At 45.0% G+C, this 23,644-nt stretch overlaps 2 protein-coding genes and 1 long non-coding RNA gene across 3 annotated transcripts in view; 2 read left to right on the top strand and 1 right to left on the bottom strand.

Annotated features, from left to right (window-relative positions):
• cds1 (CDP-diacylglycerol synthase (phosphatidate cytidylyltransferase) 1) overlaps window positions 1–23,644 on the top strand; it is a 453,066-nt gene that overhangs the window by 354,330 nt on the left and 75,092 nt on the right. The window lies entirely within an intron of this gene.
• The window catches only part of prkg2 (protein kinase cGMP-dependent 2), a 54,725-nt gene that overhangs the window by 16,193 nt on the left and 14,888 nt on the right, over window positions 1–23,644 (top strand). Inside the window, exons 4-8 of the mRNA XM_049578496.1 lie at window positions 4,158–4,271; window positions 7,876–7,981; window positions 9,846–9,909; window positions 17,576–17,653; window positions 21,563–21,657. Of these exons, the coding sequence (XP_049434453.1) occupies window positions 4,158–4,271; window positions 7,876–7,981; window positions 9,846–9,909; window positions 17,576–17,653; window positions 21,563–21,657 (457 nt within the window). The remainder of the gene's footprint in view (window positions 1–4,157; window positions 4,272–7,875; window positions 7,982–9,845; window positions 9,910–17,575; window positions 17,654–21,562; window positions 21,658–23,644) is intronic.
• On the bottom strand, window positions 1,292–21,527 carry LOC125890165 (uncharacterized). Its single transcript, XR_007449511.1, has 3 exons — window positions 21,478–21,527; window positions 10,744–10,830; window positions 1,292–1,670 (listed from the first exon to the last, which is right to left on the bottom strand). It is a non-coding gene; the product is annotated as an uncharacterized LOC125890165 (long non-coding RNA).

The following is a 23,644-nucleotide window of genomic DNA, read 5'->3' on the forward strand; positions in this document are numbered from 1 at the left end:
GGATTTATATCCCTCCCAAACTGTGTGTTAAATTACATTTGTCTCCATTTTAAGTGACCAGTCATTGAGTTAAAAACTGCTGACTCAGATGGTCAGAGACTTAAATTAACAGAGAAAAATCTGAGACTGGCAGCAGACAGCGAGCCACCTGCAGCACTGCTATGTAGCTTTTTAAGATGACTGTTTTGTTCTTTGCATGTTCTCAAACTTTGCCCTCACTGGCTACTGTACAGCCTCTCTGACCACGAGCCAATAAAATCAAAGCGAAACAGCAGCTGTGCATCAGGGAGGCTTTTGATTGGTCCCACCGCTCCGCACAGATTAATGCCGGCTAAACTTCTGCGAACTTTTGTGCCAGTTTAAAGGTTAAGTAGACTAATGTTATTGTTTGAAAAATACAGATTGTAATGATTTTGGCCAGAGAAAGGTTTTGTTGGCAGGTGTGTTAATCCCTCTGGTTTATCAACTCTTGGCAGGAGAGCAAAAAACTTTTTAATTTTGGACTTTAATGTGTTCATCCAGTCACCCAGGCACAGTGTATATGAAGTACATTGAACTGAAATGTTCTCCTACTTCTCAAATTCCTCATTTGTCCACTTACTGTAACTATATTTTAATTTAATGTTGGGTTTGGGTGTTTTTTTTTAGTTGATATAGTGAACTCACAGCTGACCTCTTATATCTACAGTAGCTGGTACATCCGACACTTCACTGGCAGCTCTCTTGAAGTAACCAAGCAACAAAGTGTTTTAGATGACCACGTGGTCTCTAAACAACCATTGGTCGTCTGCCAGTGAGCTTGTTGGTGAAATTAGCCATTCACAGACAAAATGTCTGCATATTTGTCCTGCTGTCTGGTGTTACAGCGATTTCTCACCCTGGTCAGAAAAACACAGCAGGTCGGTCGCTGCAGTAATGTCGTCTCTCCAGCATCAGATGTCCAAACATATTCACAGAGAGTCGGAAATGAAATATTACTTGTTTTAAAATGAATGAAGACAAATCTTAACGGTAATGTTTCTCCGAAGAATGATGTGACATGTTTCACCACCTACACTGGATCCAGCACAGCTTCTGTGATGTTACTAAGGTATCAAAACAAATTAGTCACTAATGAAGCTCCTGAAATAAACACACAGACGTCAGGGGCCAGTGATTGTAATCTCATTAATGAAGTCTTTAATTTGAGTCATAATTCATGCAGCAAATGATTTCATTTCAGGGTCACTGATTGACAAGGAGCCTAAAAATACATGTCATGTCTTAAAGGTCCAGTCTGTGAAGGTCCAGACAAAGCAAACTGACTTAAAAGAACCAGTGGCGACGAAGCAGCCTGCTACGAAATAATTCTCCATACTAGCAGATGGTGGTAGTTTGTAATTGTCATTCAAAAGGGGAAACCAGAGGACCGTCTTGATGTTAGTTAGCCAGTTAGCACATTAACAACACAATCCAGTTCTGAAAGACCAAAGCATATTTATGTGTGCATTACAACATGATGAATTGGGGGGCCGATCGTTGGCTTGGTGTGTCAGGGCTTTAACATTTAGGGGATTTAGTGGCTTCTAGTGGTGAGGACTGCAGACTGCAACGAGCTGGAACTTCTCCTGGTTATTATTCCTTAAGTGGGGGTTTTCACTGGGAGCTGAATCACCCACAGAGATCTCTTCCTGTCCAAAACAAACAGACCAGGTGATTTAAACTGGTAAAAACACTGAATAAAGCAGTTTCATGCTAAATAAAATCAGTGTTTTCCGGTGGCGCTCATCGTGGACGGGCGGCTAACTACAGTGGCCAGCACCAAAATGTGAATGGCCCTATCTAGAGCCAGTGTTCAGTTTGTAAATGGACTTGCACTTGTGTACTGCCTTTGTAGTCTTCTGACCACTCAAAGTGCTTTTACACTACGAATCACATTCACCCATTCATACAGTGGTGGCCGAGGCTACCATACAAAGTGCCACCTGCTACACAACTCCCTACGTAAATATAAACATAATATGAAATACTAGTCCATACCCACTGAGTGCACAGCTGCCTACATACAGTTTCACATGGTGTGTGTTTGGGATACAGGTCATAGGAAACTGCAGATTAAATAGTCAGCTGAACCCATTAAGAAGAGCAATGTATTCAGACAGAGATTTTATGGATTTATTAGTACGAAAATAAAAGTGGCTGAAAACAACATTGGTCCACAGGGGGAGCCACAGCGATCGGTCGCATTTTAGCCATTTTGAAGCATTTTTCTGTTGTTATAGCGCCACCCAGTTACCAATTAGAGTTAAATTTCTCCAGTCACCTTGAGGCGTCCTGTTCTACATATCTACCAAGTTTAGTAAAAATCCATATGGCGGTTAGGCCTAGATAAGAAATGAGCTCTCTAGCGCCCCCATTTTGTTTGATGGGGTCAATGATGGAGGGGTCCCCTCAGATTATGTGTGGTCATATGCCTACAAAGTTGCGTGGTGATGGGTGAAACCCTTGAGATGTTATACACCTTTATGTGATGAGCCACGCCCTCCGCAATATTCATTGCCTTATAGAAGCTCAGTTTTAGGAAGTTTTCCAACTTTTGCCAAGAGGGAACTTTAGATATTGGTCCCTAGATTATGTTCACCCAGTTTCATGCAGATCGCTCAAACTTCCTAGGAAGAGATCCATTTGAAGTGTTTTTCAAAAAATTCAAAATGGTGGAAAATCTATATAAGCGGAAGTTATGGGTTCTTGGGGCAAAAGTGTTCCTCATGAGGAGAGGCATCTCTGTGCAAAGTTTCATGTCTCTACGACATACGGGGCATGAGATATGCCCATTCAAAGTTTGTAATTTCAATCAGTTGCTATAGCGCCCCCCTTTGGCCAATTGATGTAATATTGCTTCATTCACATCCTCCCATGACCCTCTACCACTGTGCCAAATTTCACATGGATTGACCAAGTCAGTGAGGAGAAAAACGTGGAACGGACACACAGACAGAGTTTTCGTCATTATGTAGTAAGATGATATACCCTGGAAATCCAGAGTTCTCGCTCGAGCACAATTTGAATTTGCTCAGCGAGTCACTCTGGCAATCAGTAATGATGCTCATTACCCATGCCGTTGGAGCCGAGCTGCACCAATCACATCGGTGTATCTGATATAGGCGGGCCAGAGGCGAGCTAAACAGATGACGACAGCGCTGCGACAATGAAGTCCAGAATCAGTAAACATTGCAAGATGGCTACGGATGAACACCAGCTGTTTGAAACAGCTTTGGCTGCTACAATGAACGAGTTAGACTTGGCTTTTTCTCTAAAAGAGGAACAGAAGACGGCGCTCAAATCTTTCCTATGCAAGAAGGACATTTTTGCTGTTTTGCCGACCGGATATGGCAAGAGTCTAATCTACCAGTTAGCTCCACTGGTAGCTAAGCGTATACGTCACCCCGTGTGTTGTTCTGATTGGTCGTAGTGTTATCCAGTTGCGTGCAGTGATATTTACAAATGCATGCTTGGTGCCGCCCCTCGAGTTGGGCCATTTTCATTACTCATAGCCAGACCTTAAATCTTTCTAGATTTGGGTCTGGATTTCCAGGTTAAAGATGATATACAATATTGAAAAAAACAAAAAATGCAATGTCTCTTATTTTCAGGTGATTACAAGCTAAAGAAAAGAAGAGAAAAAGAAAATACGAAATTTCTACCAGTGTATTCCCCTAAATCTTACACAGTGGACCTTTAAGTTGTGCCAACACTTGGTTGGTAAAGAAGGAGGAGAGGAAGAAGAGACAGGGGTATTTTTGGTTTTCTTGTCTTACATAAAGTATTTAGCAATTTAATGGATTCTGACACGTCCCAGGCTCAAGGTTGTAAAGAGGCCCTTAAAACTGTAAAATCACAGGAAATGAAACCTGCATACAGAACGTATGTGCTCATATCTCCTGAGTCTCTGCAACAGACTCCATGCACCTGCGTGTTTGCAGGTATTCTCTCAGTCCTTTCAGGCTCTATCATCATCTAGCAGCTGGTGAAATGATGAAAAGCACAAACAGAATTTTGGGATGTGAAGTGAATGAAATGTAAATGTCATTAGATTCTGTCTGCAGCACGTGCCTGTCTCCCGTGTCCCAAATGGGGGTTTAAAAACACTATTGATTGTCCTTGTTTCATATTTACAGATGGGAAGCTGGATGTGTTTCAACACAACAAACTGCTCACATCGATAACGGTGTGGACCACGTTTGGAGAACTAGCCATCCTGTACAACTGCACACGGACCGCATCAGTGCGAGGTAAAGATTTTCTATACAGTAAAAACTAAACTTCTCCGGATCAGTATTTAATTGTGCAGCTCCTGCATCAGGTGGCAGCCATTTTTCAGATGAGCAGTCAGTCAGTGAGTGTGTCATGGTGGATGACGGACAGACTGACAGCTGCAGGAAGTGAATCTGTGACCTTGGGGCAGACACAAGTAAATGTCATGTAACAAAAGTTCAATGCTGTGTCCCATTACTTCCCTTTGCTGCATTCCTTCCCTCTCACACTGTGTGTTCACATTCCCAATTCCAAACTTTTCTACATGAACTTCTGTTTTTAACACATAATCAGCACCAGTATAAGCTGCACACACTGCAGAGTGAGGCACAGAGCAGTTTAGAGGCAAAGTGTAGTGAAGGGTTGTGTCAGGTAGCTGGAAAGTGCTGGGGAATATAAGACTATACAAACACACACACAAAGACAGACTCATAAGGTGAGGAGAATACTAGCTGTCACGATGTTGCAGTGGTTGGTAACAAATTCATTTTAAAAATTGATCATAGCATTAGTTCAGGCAGGATACAATATCATTGATTGTCACTGATGCCTTCTGTTTTGTTCCTGGGGAGTTTTTGCTGCTGCTCTCCCTGCCTTAGGTTGTCCATGTAGGCGCATGGAAGGGCAGAGAGGTTTGCTCTCTCTGCCTTACTGTGCGTTCACACCAGACACGAGTGAAGCGAATTGCACGCGCGTGACGCGAGTATTGCGCCGCCCATAACGCCCGAGTTTGGACGCCTGACCATTTTGTTCATTCGCGTCATCGCGTCATTCGCGCGAGTAGCGGGGAAGCCGGCTGTGCTAACTGAAGCTAAGCTAGTGCTAACGTTCATAGTACAACCATTCTGCAAACTAATTAAACACACATATTTACAGAACTTACCAAGGAGACCAGTCTCCTCGGCAACTTTCACCCAAGCCTGCTCCTTTTTGTTGCGGTCTCTGTAGAGTAGACACGTAGTATCATATAGCTCCTGGTAGCCGCACACCGCAATGATAAGTTTCTCCTTCATCTCGGCATCAACAACTGGACGTCGGGGCGTCAAGACGTCACTGACGACCATGGCAAGATAACCACCATCGCTGCTTTGTTCCTCCTCTGGAAGTCCCAGATGCGTCGGAGGGCCAAACGCCGTCGTTTTTGGGTTCACCCTATCCTGCAGTAGCGCATCCAGCTTGGCGAGTTTCACCACCTCCTCCAGGAACTCCGTCTGGATGATAGCCGCTTTCAGCAGTACTTCAGACTGACTGGGGCCCAGTTTGAGGACCTGTTGGCGAGGGTTGGCGCCAGGATCTCCGGGCAGGACACCAACTACAGCCGCTCCATTTCAGCTGCAGAGCGCCTGTCCATCTGTCTCCGGTGAGTAGCAGTTTATTGTTGTTGACACACGCCAGTGACGTCGGGAGAATCTCAACGCTGATTGGCTTTCGCGGCACAGCCTCACACGAATTCGCCTCAAAAGTTCAATATTTTCAACTCGAGCAATGAGGCGTTGGACAGGAATTTTGCGTCTATCGCGCCCCGCTGAACACCTCTATCGCATCCATCGCGTCATGCTAGACGCGACTTTGAATGTAATCTTGACGCGAATTTGCGAATTCGCGTTTGGTGTGAACGCAGCTTTAGGCTTTCCTCATAGGGACATGGAAGAGGCTTTCTGCATGGAAGAGGCCCCAGAACAGAGCCATACCGCCAAATATAAATATGATACTGCAAATGGTGATAAAGTTTTCTTTGACTAAAGTGTCCCTGGCTGAATTATGATAATTTCATGACAGAGAGGAACAAGATGCATCTTCATGGATGGGTTGTCCCTAGTCTCCGATCCTGTTTGTGATATTCATGGACAGGATCTTGAGGCGCAGCCGGGGGGAGCAAGGGGTCCAGTTTGGGGACCTCAGAATTACATCTCAGCTTTTGGCAGATGATGTGGTTCTGCTGGCTTCAACCCATCATGACCTCCAGCAGGCACTGGGGTAGTTTGCATCCAAGTGTGAAGCATTCAGGATCTGCCGGAAAAAGGTGGATTGCCCCCTTTGGGTTGGGGGAGAGTTACTGCCTCAAGCGAGGGAGCTCAAGTATCTTGGGGTCTTATTCACGAGTGAGGGTAGATTGGAGTGTGAGATGGATTGGTGGTTTGCTGCGGCATCTGCAGTGATGAATCTTCGTGGTGAAGATTTACCAGCCCATCTACGTCCCAACCCTCACCTGTGGCCATGAGCTCTGGGTAGTGACCAAAAGAATGAGATCGCGGATACAAGCAGTGGAAATGAGTTTCCTCTGAAGGGTGTCTGTGCTCAGCCTTAGAGATAGGGTGAGGAGCTCGGACATCTGGAGGGAGCTCAGAGTAGAGCTGCTGCTCCTTTGTGTCGAAAGGGGTCAGTTGAGGTGGTTCGGGCATCTGATCAGGATCCTCCTGGGCGCCTCCCGCTTGAGGTGTTTCGGGCATGTCCCACTGGTAGGAGGCCCCGGGGCAGACCCGGAACACCTCAGGGTCCTCCAGGAGGAGCTGGAAAGTGTTGCTGGGGAGAGGGACGTTCGGGGTGCTTTGCTTGGCCTGCTGCCCCCGCAACCTGGCCCTGGATAAGCAGATGAAAATGGATGGGTTGATGTGTAGATGTTATGGATTAGTCAGATTTCACATGAGGTTAATAACAAAGCCGCTACCACCTGCAGAACTTTGACTTTAACATGAGGGTAACAGTACCTCTTTCATGATATCACAGTGATCAATGAAAATGTTTCCTGCTCTGTCCATTACTTTTAACATTGAATGTAACCTAAAACTTCATCTGACCGTCATCTGAGTTGCAGTGACTTCTTGAAGGAATCACCTGACGGCGAGAGCAGGAGAATCAGATAGGTCATTAGACCAAAGTAAACAAGCTTTTGCATCGGGTGTGTTGACAAAGGCTTTACATGATACCCACAGCTTTGCATTCTGATTGGTTTTCACCTCCTTGGCATCTGGAAAGCACATACCATGTACTATGTGAGTGCTCTTTGTCAGGGTTTGTATATTTAACCAAGTAATTGACATGTGGCCCTCGGGGGATGGGCACCGAGTTGACCTCAATAATCAGGGTGAACAAGAAAAACCGTGACAGTTTGACAAGCCTCTCTGAGTGGCTTTTACATGATAAAAGATGTAGTGGATGAAGGGGGACTCTTTCTTTGCTACCGGTTCACGTCAAACTTTCACTCTGACTTCCTCCTTGTACCAACAGAAGCCTGTCTCAGATTGGATGTGATTCACCATCGAGATAGACGACAGATTACTGTTTTTCTCGCCTCCTTTGTCCATCTGACAAAATAAAACAATACAGAATTACTATGTGGTGATAGAGGGCTGTGTTTAAACTAGAAAATTGTATGAAAGATAAGGAAGGGAAAAGAAAATGTTAATTTTTGTCGTTGTCACTCACAGTTCTGTCATGGTTATCAGTGTACAAGTTCCCCTGAACACTCTGCTATTGAAAACAGCTGTGGCTCCTTTAGTATTTACTAATCAAGGGCACAGGTTAACTAGTTTTTCATTTAGAGGTCAGAGCTTTGTGACAGATGTGATGTTGCTTTTACAGCGGTGAACAGAGTGAGGACATGGGCTTTGGACCGGGAGGTGTTTCAGAACATCATGAGGAGGACGGCTGAGACGCGACATGAACAGTACCGCAACTTCCTCCGAAGGTTAGCCTCAAGCTGTAGCCAAAGAGCTATCGACCTACTGTTATAATTCTTGTAAGCAATAACATGCAACAAATTTCCCGATATAAGAAAGTAACAAGCATAATGGAGTCAAAGAATGACATGTGATGTATGATACATGATTTTAACGGACTCCCGCGGGCTAATTACGAGTGTCAGTCTAGTTCAGACCAAAGATTCGCAACAAGATGAAACTGTTTTAGAACGTTGCAGAGAAAAGTTGCAGCGGTGTGATCTGGCCGGTCTGAGCTTGACTCAACCCGGCTGATGGTGTCACCTGCAACTCAGCTGGTCAAATGTCTGGTTTTAAAGCTTGTCACCTGTTTCTACAGCCGATCGGACAGTAGTGAAGTCTGCTGGTCAAGTTAAAAGCCCTTTTAAGATAGGAGTTGTGCAAATTTGCAGGAAAGCCCAATCAGTCTTCGTTCAGCATTGGCAGTGTAAAAACAAAACTGAGTGCAGCAAAATGCCTCCTACCTACTTTTGTTTATACAGAAAGCGCCTTTTTCGGGGCAATGGGGGGCGTGAGCAAGTAACAAAACGTGTAGCTCAGTGTGTGACGTAAACAGTGACATGGGAGGGAAGCCGCGGCTGGTCAGTCCTTCGGCGATTCTCTCATAAGTCGGCCCGTCCTTCACCGTCCCTGTCATCTGACGGTTAATGGCCTCTTCGTTTGCGAGGACAAGGAGGGCGCGCAATTCCTTGTCTCCCCAGTTGCTCATCTTTACAGTGTCTGTCAGGTTTGTGTTTCCCTCTTGCTACTAGCTGCTCGCTAATTCCTGCTATCAGCTGTTTCCTGTTTATCCACCACCAGTGGGTCGCACGTGCAGCGCCATCAACAGCTCCTCCCACAAGTCATCAACAGTCCCCCCTGTTGCGGAAGGCCTCCTCAGTCTTTTTAAGGGTTCCGTCAATATGACTACCCTACGAGGTGGAAAATTGGGCACCTCGGATCAACTCGCCAATCCAGCTCTGTGTGTCTAAACGCTTGCAGCTTGCTGACAAAACGGCCCAACATTCCCTGAAAATCTGGCAGTGTAAAAGGGGCTAAGATGACCGCAGATGGCGTGTTTGCTTGCTCCAGCAGGTGCTCCGTCCCCGCTGAGCCCTCTGTTTCCGTCCTCAGAGTGTGCCAGTTTTGGACGGTGGGTTGCTGCTGCTGCTCGCTGTATGAGCTTATGCCCCCCACAAACACACATTCTCATTGACTGATTACTTTGTGCTGCTTACTTATATAATTATGGCGTATTTATAATAATACAGTCCATCTCAGGCTCGTTTTATTTTTTTTCACCGTTTCATCACTACTATAAATGCAGCTGTAGCCAGTATCTCACTATCACTATCCTCATTCATATTTTAAGAAGCTACAAATTGTATTCAGCCACAAAATAAGCCTGAAAAGCTGCAAATCAGAACGGAAGTACAGAGAGTTGTTGCATAGAGATGATACAACGTCTCGTCTAGTTGCATTGGTGTGAACCAGCAGGATTTTAGAACGTTTCAACTTGTTCAACATGTTTCAACTTGTCTCGTTGCGAATCTTTGGTCTGAACTGGGCATTAGGGCCATAAGGGAGGAGAGAGTGACAGCTAACGAACTGGTGTGGCAGGCCTCTACTGACCCATCTATGAGGCTTATAAGCACAGATAACGGCCAGTTAATGGGCTGATAACTTCCCAATCGGGTGGTTAATACGAGTACTATCATAGAAAACCTCACGCTCATGCTATATTACTGTGTAGTTCTACATCAAAGGTCCCTGGCATCATGTGCATAGTAATTTGTATAAAAAGGTACATGCAGAAGTTAATCTTCATCATGTGTGTTTTGTCTTTTCTGCCAGTGTCTCACTCTTGGCTAATCTACCAGAGGACAAGCTGAGCAAAATAGTGGACTGCCTGGAGGTGGTAAGTTATTCTGTCAAACTATCTATATTCCTACCGAAGGGACAATTTGACTTTTCATTGTGTTGCCTCAGTATTGCACAACCCTCTGGCAGCTCATGGGAGCCCCAGCGTTGCAGATAGCTGCTGTCAAAATATCATTACCATTTGGCCATATACCATTACTGCGTGTCAGCATATTCTCTCTACCTCCAGTCGGCAAGACCTCACAAATTACCTTGTTGATGAACAGAGCCGATATTATTCCTGTCATCGCCGGGCGCTGTATATTGTTACCATAATTATTTGACCAAGGCCCCAGAAAGTGTTTATTCAAATGGGGGACGAGTGATTTCTTAAAGATGTGCGAGTGACAGGCTTTTGGTGTGAGAACATACAAGTGTGCAAAAGTGAATGTGTGTCTAAGTGTGTGTGTTGAAACATGCAGGAGAAGGGCTCGCCCGTGTTCTCCTCCATGAGCATTGTGTTTCAGTGGTGAAAGAGAAAACGGAGCGCAGCTTGTCAGCTTCGGGTCAAAAACAGCTTTTCTCAGCATCTTTTCACAATGAAAACTTCAAGGACGTTCCTTACAATCGTTAGTCGGCGTACTACCTTCCACTACGGGAGAATTTCCTTATTCAGTCATTTCTGATGGAGCTGATTGTGTTGCCTCTCGGGGGGGCGGCTGTAACCTAATAGTGGTGCAGATGTTCGTCGAGAATCCGCCAGATAATATTGAAGCTTCTTGTCAAACAGTGGGGGAATGGAATTTAGTGTGTTATGGGGTGTGTGTGTTTCTGCCTGTATAGAATATCTGTGTGTGTGTGTGTGTGTGTGTGTGTGTGAGGGGGGGGTTACCTTGCTTTCAGGATTCTCTGTCAGGTTTTCAATCTGATCTGCTGATTGGATTTTGAACTGGAAAGCCTCAGTGGGAAAGATGGAGCTCTGCTGAAAGCAAATTCGCATCATGTTGGCCCACTCCTCATTTACATGCCTTTAAGGTCTGGGCTACTTTATGCAAGGTGTCCAGTGTGACTTGCTGCTTCCGGAAGCTTGTGAAAATTTTGTAAACTAACAGTTGTTGATCTAAAATGAAGACGGACTCAGCAACTGCATTAGCCGCTGCTGCTGTGTTAGCTTGTGCCAACTGGGCACATGTGGAACTGACCACCGCAAGGAGACTGTCGTTTAGCGCTACGTCACAAAAACGCTGAATCTTATAAATAAAGTTATAAATCTCAACTCTTAAATTTGTTGAAACTAGAAGGCTTATGCTGTTTCTGTGCTTGTCAGGTGCTGTCTTAGATTCAGAGTGTATTATTATGAGCTATATGTATATCTATAGTTTATCCAGAATAAGAAAAAAATGTCACAGGCTGTTATTATGTCACAAAAATGAAGCTCTGGAGACCAACATATAGTGATTCTGGACAGCCCTACCAGCTCGTTCTCACTCCCAACTTGTCAGTCACAGTGGCACCCTCAGCGGTGGTATGATACACGGGACAACAACTGTTTCTAATGCAGTGGACAACTAGCATAGAGAGCAAGAAAGGCCGCATTGGGTGGGTGGGAGTGGCGGGAGATGGGTCAAACCATGGATGTATGAAGAGACTTGGATACAGCCTTAAAGGTGGGGCCCTGTCCATTTCGATAAAAGTTGCAGAGTGGTGCACAAAGCCACAGAAAGCTCTGACGCTGTGGTATGAAATTACCCAAATAAATTGAATCCTGACGGTGAAATGAGTTTCGTGGGGGTTGTGACGCTCATAAAAATGTATGTACTGCTTCACAGATGTCTCTTTGCCAATGTAAGTTAATGGGAAAAAGTGTTTTGGGGCCAAATGGCATCATGTGACGGACCCTGGAAATCAACAATCAGTCAATCAAACTTTATTTATATAGCACATTTTCACACAATAAATTGCAACACAAAATGCTTCACAGAATAAAAGACAAACGCCCCAGTAAGTATTGGCTTCAAAGTCCAGCGCACTTATTTCCCATGTGAAACCAAGAGAGTTTTTTTTAGACAACGTAGTGTGCTAGTGTGTGTAACAACAGTACTTATTTTAAATCAACCCATGATGGGTTTTTTAAAAGATTATTTTTTGGGCTTTTTTGCCTTTAATGAACAGGACAGAGTGAAATGGGGTGAGAGAGAGAGTAGGGGTTGACACGCGAATGGTTGCAAGCCAGAGTCGAACCTGCGACCGCTGCAGCAAGGCATCGTCTCTATACATGGGGCACCGGCACTATCCACTACGCTACCGACGCCCCATGATGGGTTTTTTTAAACCTAACCGCGGACTTTATTTGCGTAAACTTAAGGAAGGAAACCTGAGACAAAGTGTTTTACCTACGGTGTCAATTTATTTTGAAAGAGATCGTACGCATTTAACGAGCAGAAACTGTCCATTTCCTGTTAAAGCATGAGTGTATTTTGAAAAGACACAATGCATGTAATGAGCGTAAACTGACATGATGTCCCTGAACTTCCAAAACTGACGCAAGAGGATACCTAGCATGTCACATATTGACATGAAAGTCCACTGACAAAGCGCTGGTATTTGATGAATTGGGATGAGCCGCCTAAAATGTTTCCAGAAACACATTTCAGGGAACTATTTTCATAATATAACAGAAAGTTTCCAAACAAGCCACAATGTTGGGCCTGTTTAAAATCCCTGAGCAGACAGCCCACGAAACAACATGGTGCGCCCATTAAGTGTCCAATACTGGGCAGCAGCACAGCCTCTTGCATCCAGAAACACCTCTGTGGACATGTACTGTTAGGATGCTTAAAATAACTTGCTGGTTTGTAACAGCTTTAAAACTAATAAAAGAAAATATGTGTAGACAAATGCGGATCATGTTGAGACACAACACAGGCCACACATATATGGGCAATGTGAGGTATACATTATGTATAAAAACCTATTACATTGTGATACACCTCTCTGCAAAGTAGGGATGAGTGAAAGTCAGTGTCCCCTTTTTAAATCATTCATGTGTGCTCATGTCATGACTGATATTTCAACCGCTCCTTGGAGGCAGCAGGATGCTTTCAAGGAGCTGTACGGGACAACCAGCCCACATGGGGGCTGCTAAAGACTGGACCGGTCCTAAAATAGGTTTAATCCTTCCTCTGGTGTTAGAGTTTCTGTCCCTGAAAACCAGAGAGACACACAGTTGAATATGTGCAGTGACTGGTCGATTGACAGTTGCCAAAAATAGGACGGCCGCAGCCAAACCCATCGCACACACACAGCTGAGCATAAGTGGTTTCCTCAAACACTGACAAGAGCAAACCAAATCAGAGCAGGCTGATGGTGGAGGTGAGACAGATGGGATGTGTGTGATTGTTGGTGGTCAGGGTTCTTGAAGCATTTTATGGAGGGACGTGCTTTCAAGCTTTCAGGTGAAAATGTCCTGAAAAGGTAAATGTTTGGCTCAGGTTCAGGATTCAGGCCCGGCAGCCTGGTGTAACAAACCCATCGACACAATTCAATTGGTGTCTCTCCCCTGCACAGTCGCTGTATCATCCAGACAGTCTTTATAAACAAAACCTTGGCATGTTGTCTCCGCTGTCACGGACGGGTGTTAAACTAGGCTCTCCTGAAGCGTAAACGTGACGTAAACAAGCTCGGACGCTCAAGGAAAATGCCACTTGTGTCAAGAGTTTTGACAGTAAACACCAGGGAATGTTTACGCGTGGTTGCTCTGATTTGTTTGTTCACTTTTCGCCAAAGTCCTCTGTAGTCAAATGGATTACAGCCGTGGACAGTTGTCTCAGCTGCGGGAATTTGGCGTCGGTCCCAGAGAACATTTCATCCTGGTCACCTTCATTCTCTGCACTTACCCGTCTTCACCTAAAAGCTTTAACGTGGAAGGTGATCTGGCAGCTCGCTGATTCAGCAGCCTGGTCTTAGTGCTGTGGTTGGGACGGTGTGTTAGGTTTGGTGTGACTGACAGCATGAAATGGAGGAATCTGTGTTTGAATGAGAGCTCAGCGGGCTGAGAGAACGCGCTGTACCTCAGTGTATAATTCAAGAATATTTCACAGTGTCACTCAGCTTTATGGTGCTCGTAAGACTGAGCTAAACAAACTTTCTAAGTCAAGTGTGATCTTATTTTTGCACCAACTGGCGTGTGTCAGAGCGGGCAGATGACCGGCCTTTTCACAAGCTCTGAGTCTGTCAGTTTATTCCACGGCCACAGGAATGACTTGTTTCTGATTGGCTGACAGGACTCAGTTATAATCAAATCAAGACTCTTGAAGGCTAAAACACGATTCTGGATCAGTGTGAAAGGCATATGTAATCTGCAAGTAACCATAGCAACAATACTGATGCTCCAGGCTCCAGGGAAATGACTACAACCTCCTCGAGACACGTTTACAGTTCTGCCTGTTACATGCATTGTCTTCTTTCAAAATACACTTCTGTTTTCACAGGAAAGTTACCGTTTACGTACAGTCTCTTTCAAAATAAATGCACTTTGTCAGTACAACACAAATTGATGTTTTTTTTTCCTCCAACAACAAACGCACATGGCTAGGTTTAGGAAAAAAGAACAGGGTTTGGCTTTAGAATCTTACAGGACGCGAACACCGCTCTCCCAGGTGAAAGTCAGTGTTTGTTGGACCTATCCACCACCCCTCCTGCCAATTCTACTTGGACTTTCACTGCCCATTAAACTGACATTAAAGGACTGCTTTTTTTTGTCAGTGTCTGACGCCGCAAGTCACTGCCCAAGCACCGGATTACGACGACTTCAGAGTGAGACCAGGTTGGCCCAATGCTAAAATACATATACAGACACAGACAGAGCCTTCTATCTGTACTCTTTTTACTTAAAGGGACATTGTGTAACATTTTCAGTTGTTTACTGGCAAAAAATTGATTCATAAATATGTCATCACTGGTGTACTATTACCTCCACCAATAATCTGACTTATTCTCGGAAAAGAAGAATTTTAGATTTGTTTGTACATTGTGCGGGTAAGTCGTCTGTGGGCTTTCATTACATTTCGCCATCTTGAGAATACACCCGCCAGCAAGGGACATACAGCACCGCCTTCGGTGTTTTCGTTGAGAGCCAGGCCAGCACTGCGTGACTGAGGAGCAATTGGCGCTTCGCTACTACCCTGGCAAATTTGAAACAAAGTCCCACTCTTTGAGCGTAATGCAGGATCATGCATATGCAGCATCATGGGAGACGGAATCCTTGTCACCAAGAAAGTGCTAAAGGGAACAGAAAAGGCAGCGTGACCTGCGAATTAAAAAAACGAAGGCCCACATCGGGGTAGCCTTTCCCAGGTGGAGAGAGCTGCTGAGGGAGAATGGTAATTTAATGCAATCACAGGCCAGCGCCGCTGTTGGCTGTTAGCTGCTGTTAGCGGCCAGTCGCTAACAGCCTCATCCCTCTCCTCGCATCACTGCGCCGCTGTTAGCCGCTGTTAGCCACTGTTAGCACTGGCCTGTGATTGTATTACCTTTCTCCTTCAGCAGCTCTCTCCACCTGGGAAAGGCAACCCCAATGCTGACCCTTGTTTTTTTAATTCGCCGGTCACGCTGCCTTTTTGATTCCCTTTTGCACTTTCCTGGCAACGAGGATTCCGTCTCCCATGATGCTGCATAATACATGATCCTGCATTATGCTCAAAGAGTGGGACTTTGTTATGCAGCAGTAGTGCAGCTGGCCACTAACAGCTGTTAGCGGCACAGTAATGCGAGGAGAGGGATGAGGTGTGTGAGGTTGAGCCACTTGTCAGTTGTCAAAGGACGAGACGTGATTGGTTTGTTTCAATTTACATCCGCCCCAACAGTCCTACGTTGTAAACACAGCCAGCATGGTGAGGAGGGGGTTTGTCAACTCGCGTCGCGCGTGTCTGTGTAGGAGCCTGAATGAATACTCCATGTAGTATCGGATGACATGGTTTCATCAGTGTTATCATAGCTTTTTGGTACACAGCGGCTACAGTTGTTGCAATACGTGCCTCACATCGCCTCACATCGCCCTGTGTCACTTGCATCTCAACACACTACACGGACGACTTCCGACGGCCAAGTGGCACGTGTGTTCTGCGCCTGCGTGAAAGAGAGCGGAGTGAGAGAGTGGTACATCCTGTCAGCTGAGGGGTTTCCTATCTGTGCAGCCGAGCACCGCAGCACCTCCACGGACTATTACATCCAGACGGTCCCGGTGTTTCCTCCGCAGGCTCCACTTCACTCAGCTGCCCGATAAACCCGCTGCTTCTTCCCACTTTAACCTGAATAACAAACCAGAGCTCGGTGTGGAGATCCAAACGGAGAGCCGGGGCTAGCTCAGAGACCAGAGGAGGCTAACTGGCTGTGCTTCCCTCCGGTCATGCTGCGGCTAACGCTCCGCTAGCCGCTCCCAGCTAGCCCCGGCTTGTTAATCAGGTTAAAGTGGGAAGAAGCAGCGGGTTTATCGGGCAGCTGAGTGAAGTGGAGCATGAGGAGGAAGCACCGGTTAGCCCAGGTTTCACTACAGGCAGATTCACTCGCTACAGGGGCGAGGAAATAAAACCTGAACCTCTCTCTCACCGTCAAGCTCCGCTGCCAATTCAACATGCTCAATCGGCCAAAAAGCTGCCGTGCCAAAGTGCCAACGGTGCGGGACACACCACAAAAACTAGGGCAACATACACTCACCGACGGCCCGACTTTGGTCGACGGCCGACCGCATAGCGTCAAAGTTCAAGGTGTAATGTTATGATGAAGTAGTATGTCCCAACTGTGTGCGTACTCCATGCAACAGTAAGTACTTTGTAAGGGCAGCTGCAGTATGGACCGAAAGTAAAATGAATTGACTTTTGGTTTCACACAGGACACCAACAATGGTCTTCCATGACCCATCCTCTACCCTATGCAGACATTCTTGCTTTCTATACTACCTATTGCCTGATATCCTCCAGTGGAATTGTGCGTCCACCACACAAAGGATCCTAATTGACTTTCCACTGACACTGTTTTCATCGGCAACCGCCACGTAATGTGGTGTTAAGAGGTCACAGTCATAGTAGTGGTGTAGTACTATAGGTGGTGTCTAAGCCTGCTTGAATTATCAATATCATTTAGCATGGGGTGAAGGGTTGTTCTTTATATTGGACTATTTAAGAGCAGATAACCAGTGACATTAATATATGTATGCGGCAACCTGATAATCAAATGGTCTGAATTTTAAAACCCCTGTAATCTGAGCCCATCTGTTCTTGTGAAAACCTTTTCTGTGAGTAGCTGTTTGGTGTTTATCCAGACTGCATGTTGCCTGACGATGCAAGCAGTACGAAGAGTAGTGTACAAACAGCACATTGTATTGTAGGTTATAAATACATTTAAATTAATATTAACATAGGCCATGGTGTCGAATAAATTCCTCCTGTGACCGTGATGATGAAAGGCCTTCACGACAGACATTTAAACATCATAATCAACACAAACTATTGACCTGCACTTCATGTTTCATTAATCCCATGACCCCCAAAATCCCTCCTGGTCATTGGGTTGAGAAGCTCTGAATGACAGAGCATCATTGATGGCTGAACTCCAGCGCTCATCCCGCAGGGGACCGGCTACCAGGAATCAGACCGGCCGGGTCAATGGTTAAATCAATGTAATGCTTCAGCTCTGACCGTTGTCCTCACCTCCCTCTCTCCCATTAGGAATACTATGACAAGGGAGACTACGTTATCCGGGAGGGAGAGGAGGGCAGCACCTTCTACATCATCGCACAGGGGAAGGTAACGTGTGTTTTACACTGTAACAGACAACATGAACAAGCAGGACACACACACACACACACACACACAGGAGCACATCATGGAACTTGTCATTTATGTCATGACCCTCAAACTGCAGCTCTGTCTGGTTATCTCAGAGGGTCTCCACCATTCAGGGTCTCCACTAAAGACTCTTCTCAGGTTAGAAGCTCTTTAATCACCTGTTTCATAGCTATGATATATCAGATATATAATTCTGCCTAAAAACCCAATTGCAAAAAAAAAAACCCAAAAGCATTTAATCATTGTACATTTATGCAAACCAGAGATACCTTACATTTATATATTATGATTCAGCAGCTGCATTGAAACTTTGTGTTTTAACAGCGCTGTGGTTAATGTTAGGTCAGGTTTAGGCACAAAAACTTAGAACCTTAGAACGCATCGATGTCTCTGTAAAAAACAACCACTTTTTGTGCCATTGTCCCCAGTGACAACTATCATCAGGTTGCTAAAAAACACCCACATTCTGTGCCCTAAAAAGCTGCCAAAAAAACTATGATGGGTTGTTAAAATACATATGTTTTTGTTGGTTTTGAACAGTGGTCTACATCTTGGTAGACGTCTCAGCTACATGACATCCACCATGGGCTGGGCAACTGGGCTGTAGCATATAAGACATGGGCCAAACTAAAAAAATCAAAGTACATGTCAATTTTCCCCATACATGGATTCTTTCATTTTGGGTAGTTCGCCTTGGCAACCAAATGGCCAGGAAAAATGTTGGCATCGTACATTTCTGCAAACCACAGATACATTAGATTTGCATATTATTGTGTAGCAGATATGTTGAAAGTAGACGTTTCACCAGCACTGTGGTTAACACATGGTTAGGTTCAGGCACAAAAACCACTTGGTTACTGTTAGGAAAAGATCATGCTTTGGCTTAATATACCCAGTTTTGGGGGCACAGTCTCCACTGGAAATACAGCGATGTCTTGGTAAAAAACAATTGCTTTTCGTGGTACTATCCCGACTGGAATCAGAAATGTGTCACTACAAATCACTCACATTGGGTGGCTAAAAAGCCGCTGGACACACTGCAATGACTCGCTCAATCACAGCCGGCAGTGTGGCAGGCATCTCGCATAGGTGATATGCTATCTCCCCACCCCTTCACCTCAAGATGACACAGTCAGCTCATATACTACGTCACTTTAGACACATTAATAGGATATGTATGAAGCATGCAAATGTAACATATTCATGGTTTGCAAAAATGTACAAAGCCGAGATTTTTTTCTGGTGACCGGGCTGGTATCTGGGGTATTTTTGGCATAATTTTTGTACAGTGGGAGGAATTGGAGACAAGTTGTCCATCTTTTTAAATACAGTCTATGGCAAATATGAACTTTATGGTGGCGTGAGATGAAAAGTTGGGTTATCACCAGAATCATTGGGATTCATTCTGTGGGAGCCATGAATGTCTATGCAAAACTTCATGGTAGTACATCCAGTAACTGCTGACGTATTTCAGTCTCAAAGTGATGGACAGACTGATATTTCTATCTCTAAAGCCACTCTTCTATCCCTAGTTTTTTCCCATGGCTAAAAAACATTAAAGGGATAGTGCACCCAAAAATTAAAGTTCAGCCATTATCTACTCACCCATATGCCGATGGAGGCTCGGGTGAAGTTTTAGAGTCCTTACAACACTTGCAGAGATCCAAGGGGAGAGGAGGTAGCAACACAACTGCACCTAATGGAGGCTGACGGCGCCCCAGATTCAAACGTGCAAGAACACATAATTGAAACCACAAAGTATCTCCATACTGCTCGTCCGCAGTGATCCAAGTGTCCTGAAGCCCCGACATAAAAAGTTGTTTGGAAAAACCTCATTTGAACTCTGTTTTTAGCCTCATTGTAGCCTGTAGCTCTGACTGCCTCTGTGTACACTGAGCTCACGTGCACACGCTCGCGCGAGACCGTGAGACATGGGTTCATGTGTGTTCACCTGCTTTCGCTGGTCTCACGTGAGTGCAGTTTACAGAGAGGCAGTCAGAGCTACAGGCTACAATGAGGCTAAAAACAGAGTTCAAATGACGTTCTTCCAAACAACTTTTTATGTCAGGGCTTCAGGACACTTGGATCACTACGGACGAGCAGTATGGAGATATTTTGTGGTTTCAATTATGTGTTTTTGGATGTTTGAATCTGGGGCGCCGTCAGCCTCCATTAGGTGGAGTTGTGTTGCTACCTCCTCTCCCCTTGGATCTCCGCAAGTGTTGTGAGGACTCTAAAACTTAACCTGAGCCTCCCTCGGCATATGGGTGAGTAGATAATGGCTGAATTTTCATTTTTGGGTGCACTATCCCTTTAATTGCACAACATAATGTGCAAATATAGATACAGGAAAATTCAGCTTTTTTTGCCCTTCACTCTCACTGGTTATGCTAACATGTTACAGATGGGCTGCACTGCAGAGATTTCTGACACGTTCTCACTCTGCAACAATGACACTCATTAACGGAGACACGAGCCCTAATCCCGTTCTTACAACAATAAAATAAATCCTCCAGTGCTTCGGTCAGACAATACTGTGTGACGTCTCTATACTGCACCGATATGATTGCTGCAAAGGATTTTCTCATCAGTGAGCATGAGCGTTGAATGGCTACAGAAATCCCTCCAGTGTTCCAAAATCTTGCAGGACACTGCTCCTGCTTTCATTTGTCTTCTTCCCCGTCAATTTGGTTTCCACGAGTGTGAACAAAACTGAATACGACAGTGAATATAGCAGGTGTGTCATCTTCAATTCTGTGGCAGAGGATCCTTGTGGCAACTTTAAATTCACTGGTTAATTGACTCATGATTTGGAGTTAATTAATCAATTTCAGAGTTTGTTTAGAAACTTGTATCAGACCCTAATGGTCACCTAGAATCATCTCTTGAAGGATATTATGACAAATATAAATAAAGGCCACAAGACAAGATAAAAAACACACAAAATGAGGAGATTATCCTTCAGTAACAGACCAGTTTTGCCAGTAGTCCAACAAAACAAAATGCTGGTCAAACTGAATGTGAGACTGGGAGGTGTGGGACCATGACTCACCCGCCCGTCTGTCTGATAAGTCAGCAACCTGACACCAGGGAGCAAGGGGAGATGGAGAGGGGCCAGAGCCGTCCACAGGGGACTTTCAAAATGCCATTATGAGCTGATGTGAGACAGCAGCTCCTCTGCGCTAAGCTAACCAAACCAGAGAGGAACACATGTTGTTTGGGAGAAAGGGGGCTAATACAGGAAATGGCTCTACTAGCCCCCTCCCCTCCATACCCCCTGACCAGGGAGGGAATAAACTCTGAGAGTGCTGCCACCAGGAAAAACGGGGGAAGTGAAGGTCACTGAGGTCAAACAGGACACTTAGCTAAAACACACCACGGCCGTTACTGCTCTGATGTCATTGCGGCATTTCTTTGGCAGAATGGTGCCACGAGTGGGATGTTTGACCTCGACCGGGGTGGGCCACTGGTTTTTAGAGCCTCACAAATTAAGAGGAACTTTCAAAACATCCAGGCTGCTGGAGTAACGCTTGTTGAAAGCTGCTGCTCTACAGGAAGCAGAACAACCAGCAGAGCAAACACAGGCAGCTGATTAAAACCCTCTTACAGTGAATGTGTCTATTTTGACAGCACGTCAGGAAAACAGAGTACATTAACGCCACTTAATCCCTCGTAGCCATCGTGTTCCAATTATCATAACTAAATATGTCAATTATTCTAATTTCTTAGGGTTCTCACTTTTTACAATGCATGTAGAAACATTTGGAGAAAATTGAAAGCACCTGTAAAAGCTGCAGCAGTGATCTGGAGATGGCGATGTGAAGAAGTGAAATGTGCTTTAAGGATTCAGCTGTTTGTGTTGTGCAGGTGAAGGTGACCCAAAGCACCGAGGCCCACAAGGTACCACAGATCATCAACACGCTGCAGAGGGGAGACTACTTTGGAGAGAAAGCACTTATCAGGTAAAAACAAACCACCACAGAACAGCTTTTCATTCTGCTCCTGCCGTCAGTTTTTTGGGTGGAAGGAAACAAGTCATGTTTATTTATTTATACTAAACAAAATCACACATTTATGACCTAAAGAAACCATAGGACACCCTCTGTCCTTAGGCCAGTGCTTCAGATAAGAAAAAACTTAACAATATCAGGCTTGTGCTGTATTTATATACCTGTAATCTCATTACATGTAATCTGCTGTAATCCTGACCTGTGATTCATCACTGTTTAATGCTATTCTAATGTAGTTTTTTAATACAAAATGTTCTATATATTGATTCTTTTAGAGGAAGCACAGCTGTGGCTGTTCTGCACAGTTCGTCCTTGATGCACTTTAAAGCTGGGATAGGCAGAAATCTAGAAAAGATAAATAAAAAAAGAACCTGGCAGAATGTGAAAACACACCCTCCTCCTGCAGCCTCTCTGTCCTAAGCCCCTCCCACCAGACGACCACAGGCATATGCACACACTTCATACAGTAACTCAGTGTCTCCCATACATTGAGTTACAGAATGTATTCTTACTTCATTGAAGAGTTGGTTGCATCTCATTCAGTGGCTCTGGGAGCTTGAATTCGGCCAGCACAAACTGCCCAGGGATGGGTCAAACTTGTGTAACAGCAGCAACAGAAAGTTTGCTGATCCAGCGAGAATTCGGGGCTGTCCGTGCCCCTGGAGGTGGGGTTTGCACTGGCCGAATTCTGGTTGCTGCGGCTGCTGATTGGGGGTCAGTCTCTGGATCTGCTGCCCACTCTCCTCCTGATGAGGTGGTCTGTAGCAGCGCGGAGTGATACAGACGACACACTGTAGCCCTTTTTACACAGAGATGGCACTATATGGACGCTACAAAGTCCCTTCTTTATGCTGCCTTTGCATTTTACACAGCCACTCAATGGCCGCAATATTCTGCTCCAGTGTGTAACTTTAAATAGCATGCCGGCATCGCAGAAGAGAAGAGGTGTGACGGGCGTGACATGTAGCACAACAGCGTCAGCTTCAAGTGTGACATATAACGTATGCCTCGGCAGCACTTTATGAATAATAACAATGGCATAACGTGGCAACAAAAATCATTTAACGTCTCTGTTCTATGGCCGCTGATCTCATCCTCTGCTCGGAGGGTAAGGAGCTCCAGGACCTCAATGTTTTCCGAGTTTGTGGACATTTTCAGCAGCTGTTCTTTGTCTTTGAGTTAGCTGCTAACTGCTACAAGCTACTTTTTTAAATCTCCAGAGGTGGGTCACACGCAAAACACGTCGTCAAAACATTACACCTGTTTCGCTCATGATCCCGTCCTGCTGGCTTTCTCGTTTATACAGACATCGATTCAGCGCCGTTATTACTTCTGTTCCCCGTTCAGAGGTGAGACAATTCTGTCCCCCATTTTGCAATCGTACTGTTTATACAGAACTGCGAGGCAGAATAACTACAGGATATTCCCGCCTTGAACAGGCAGTGTAACAAGTTAGTGATATGAGGCTCTCGCTAACGTTAGCTGAAATTTTGACTACCAGCAGTTGTGAGCCTTTTTCTATTAGCATTTTCTCTCCATCTCTGAAACATTTTGCCAGTATTGACACAGGTTTTATTTGATTTATAGTCAGACATTCTTATAGACTTTCTTTTTGATAAGTCCCTCTTCCATTTTTTTGGGTTGCCTTGCAGTTGTTGTCAATGCCTGAATGGCAACTTCATTTGTAGAATTCACTGCCATTAAATCAGGGTTTTCACCAAAGGGACGTGCACACGCATCTGCATTTGTAGAACAGCCAATGGGAACGCCCTCTCTTTGAATAAACCTGTGATCGGCCAAAGCCTTCTGTTGCAGGCTAGATTCTCTAAAGTCTAAAAACAGAGCCAAGAGGAGGTGCAGAAGTTTAGTTTTCTCTCAGACCACTTGAATTACAATAAAGTTTTTTATGGGATCTCTGCTCAGTGACGCCAAAATGAAA

The sequence above is a fragment of the Epinephelus fuscoguttatus genome, linkage group LG6 (genome assembly GCF_011397635.1).
Source record: "Epinephelus fuscoguttatus linkage group LG6, E.fuscoguttatus.final_Chr_v1".
NCBI lineage: Eukaryota > Metazoa > Chordata > Actinopteri > Perciformes > Serranidae > Epinephelus > Epinephelus fuscoguttatus.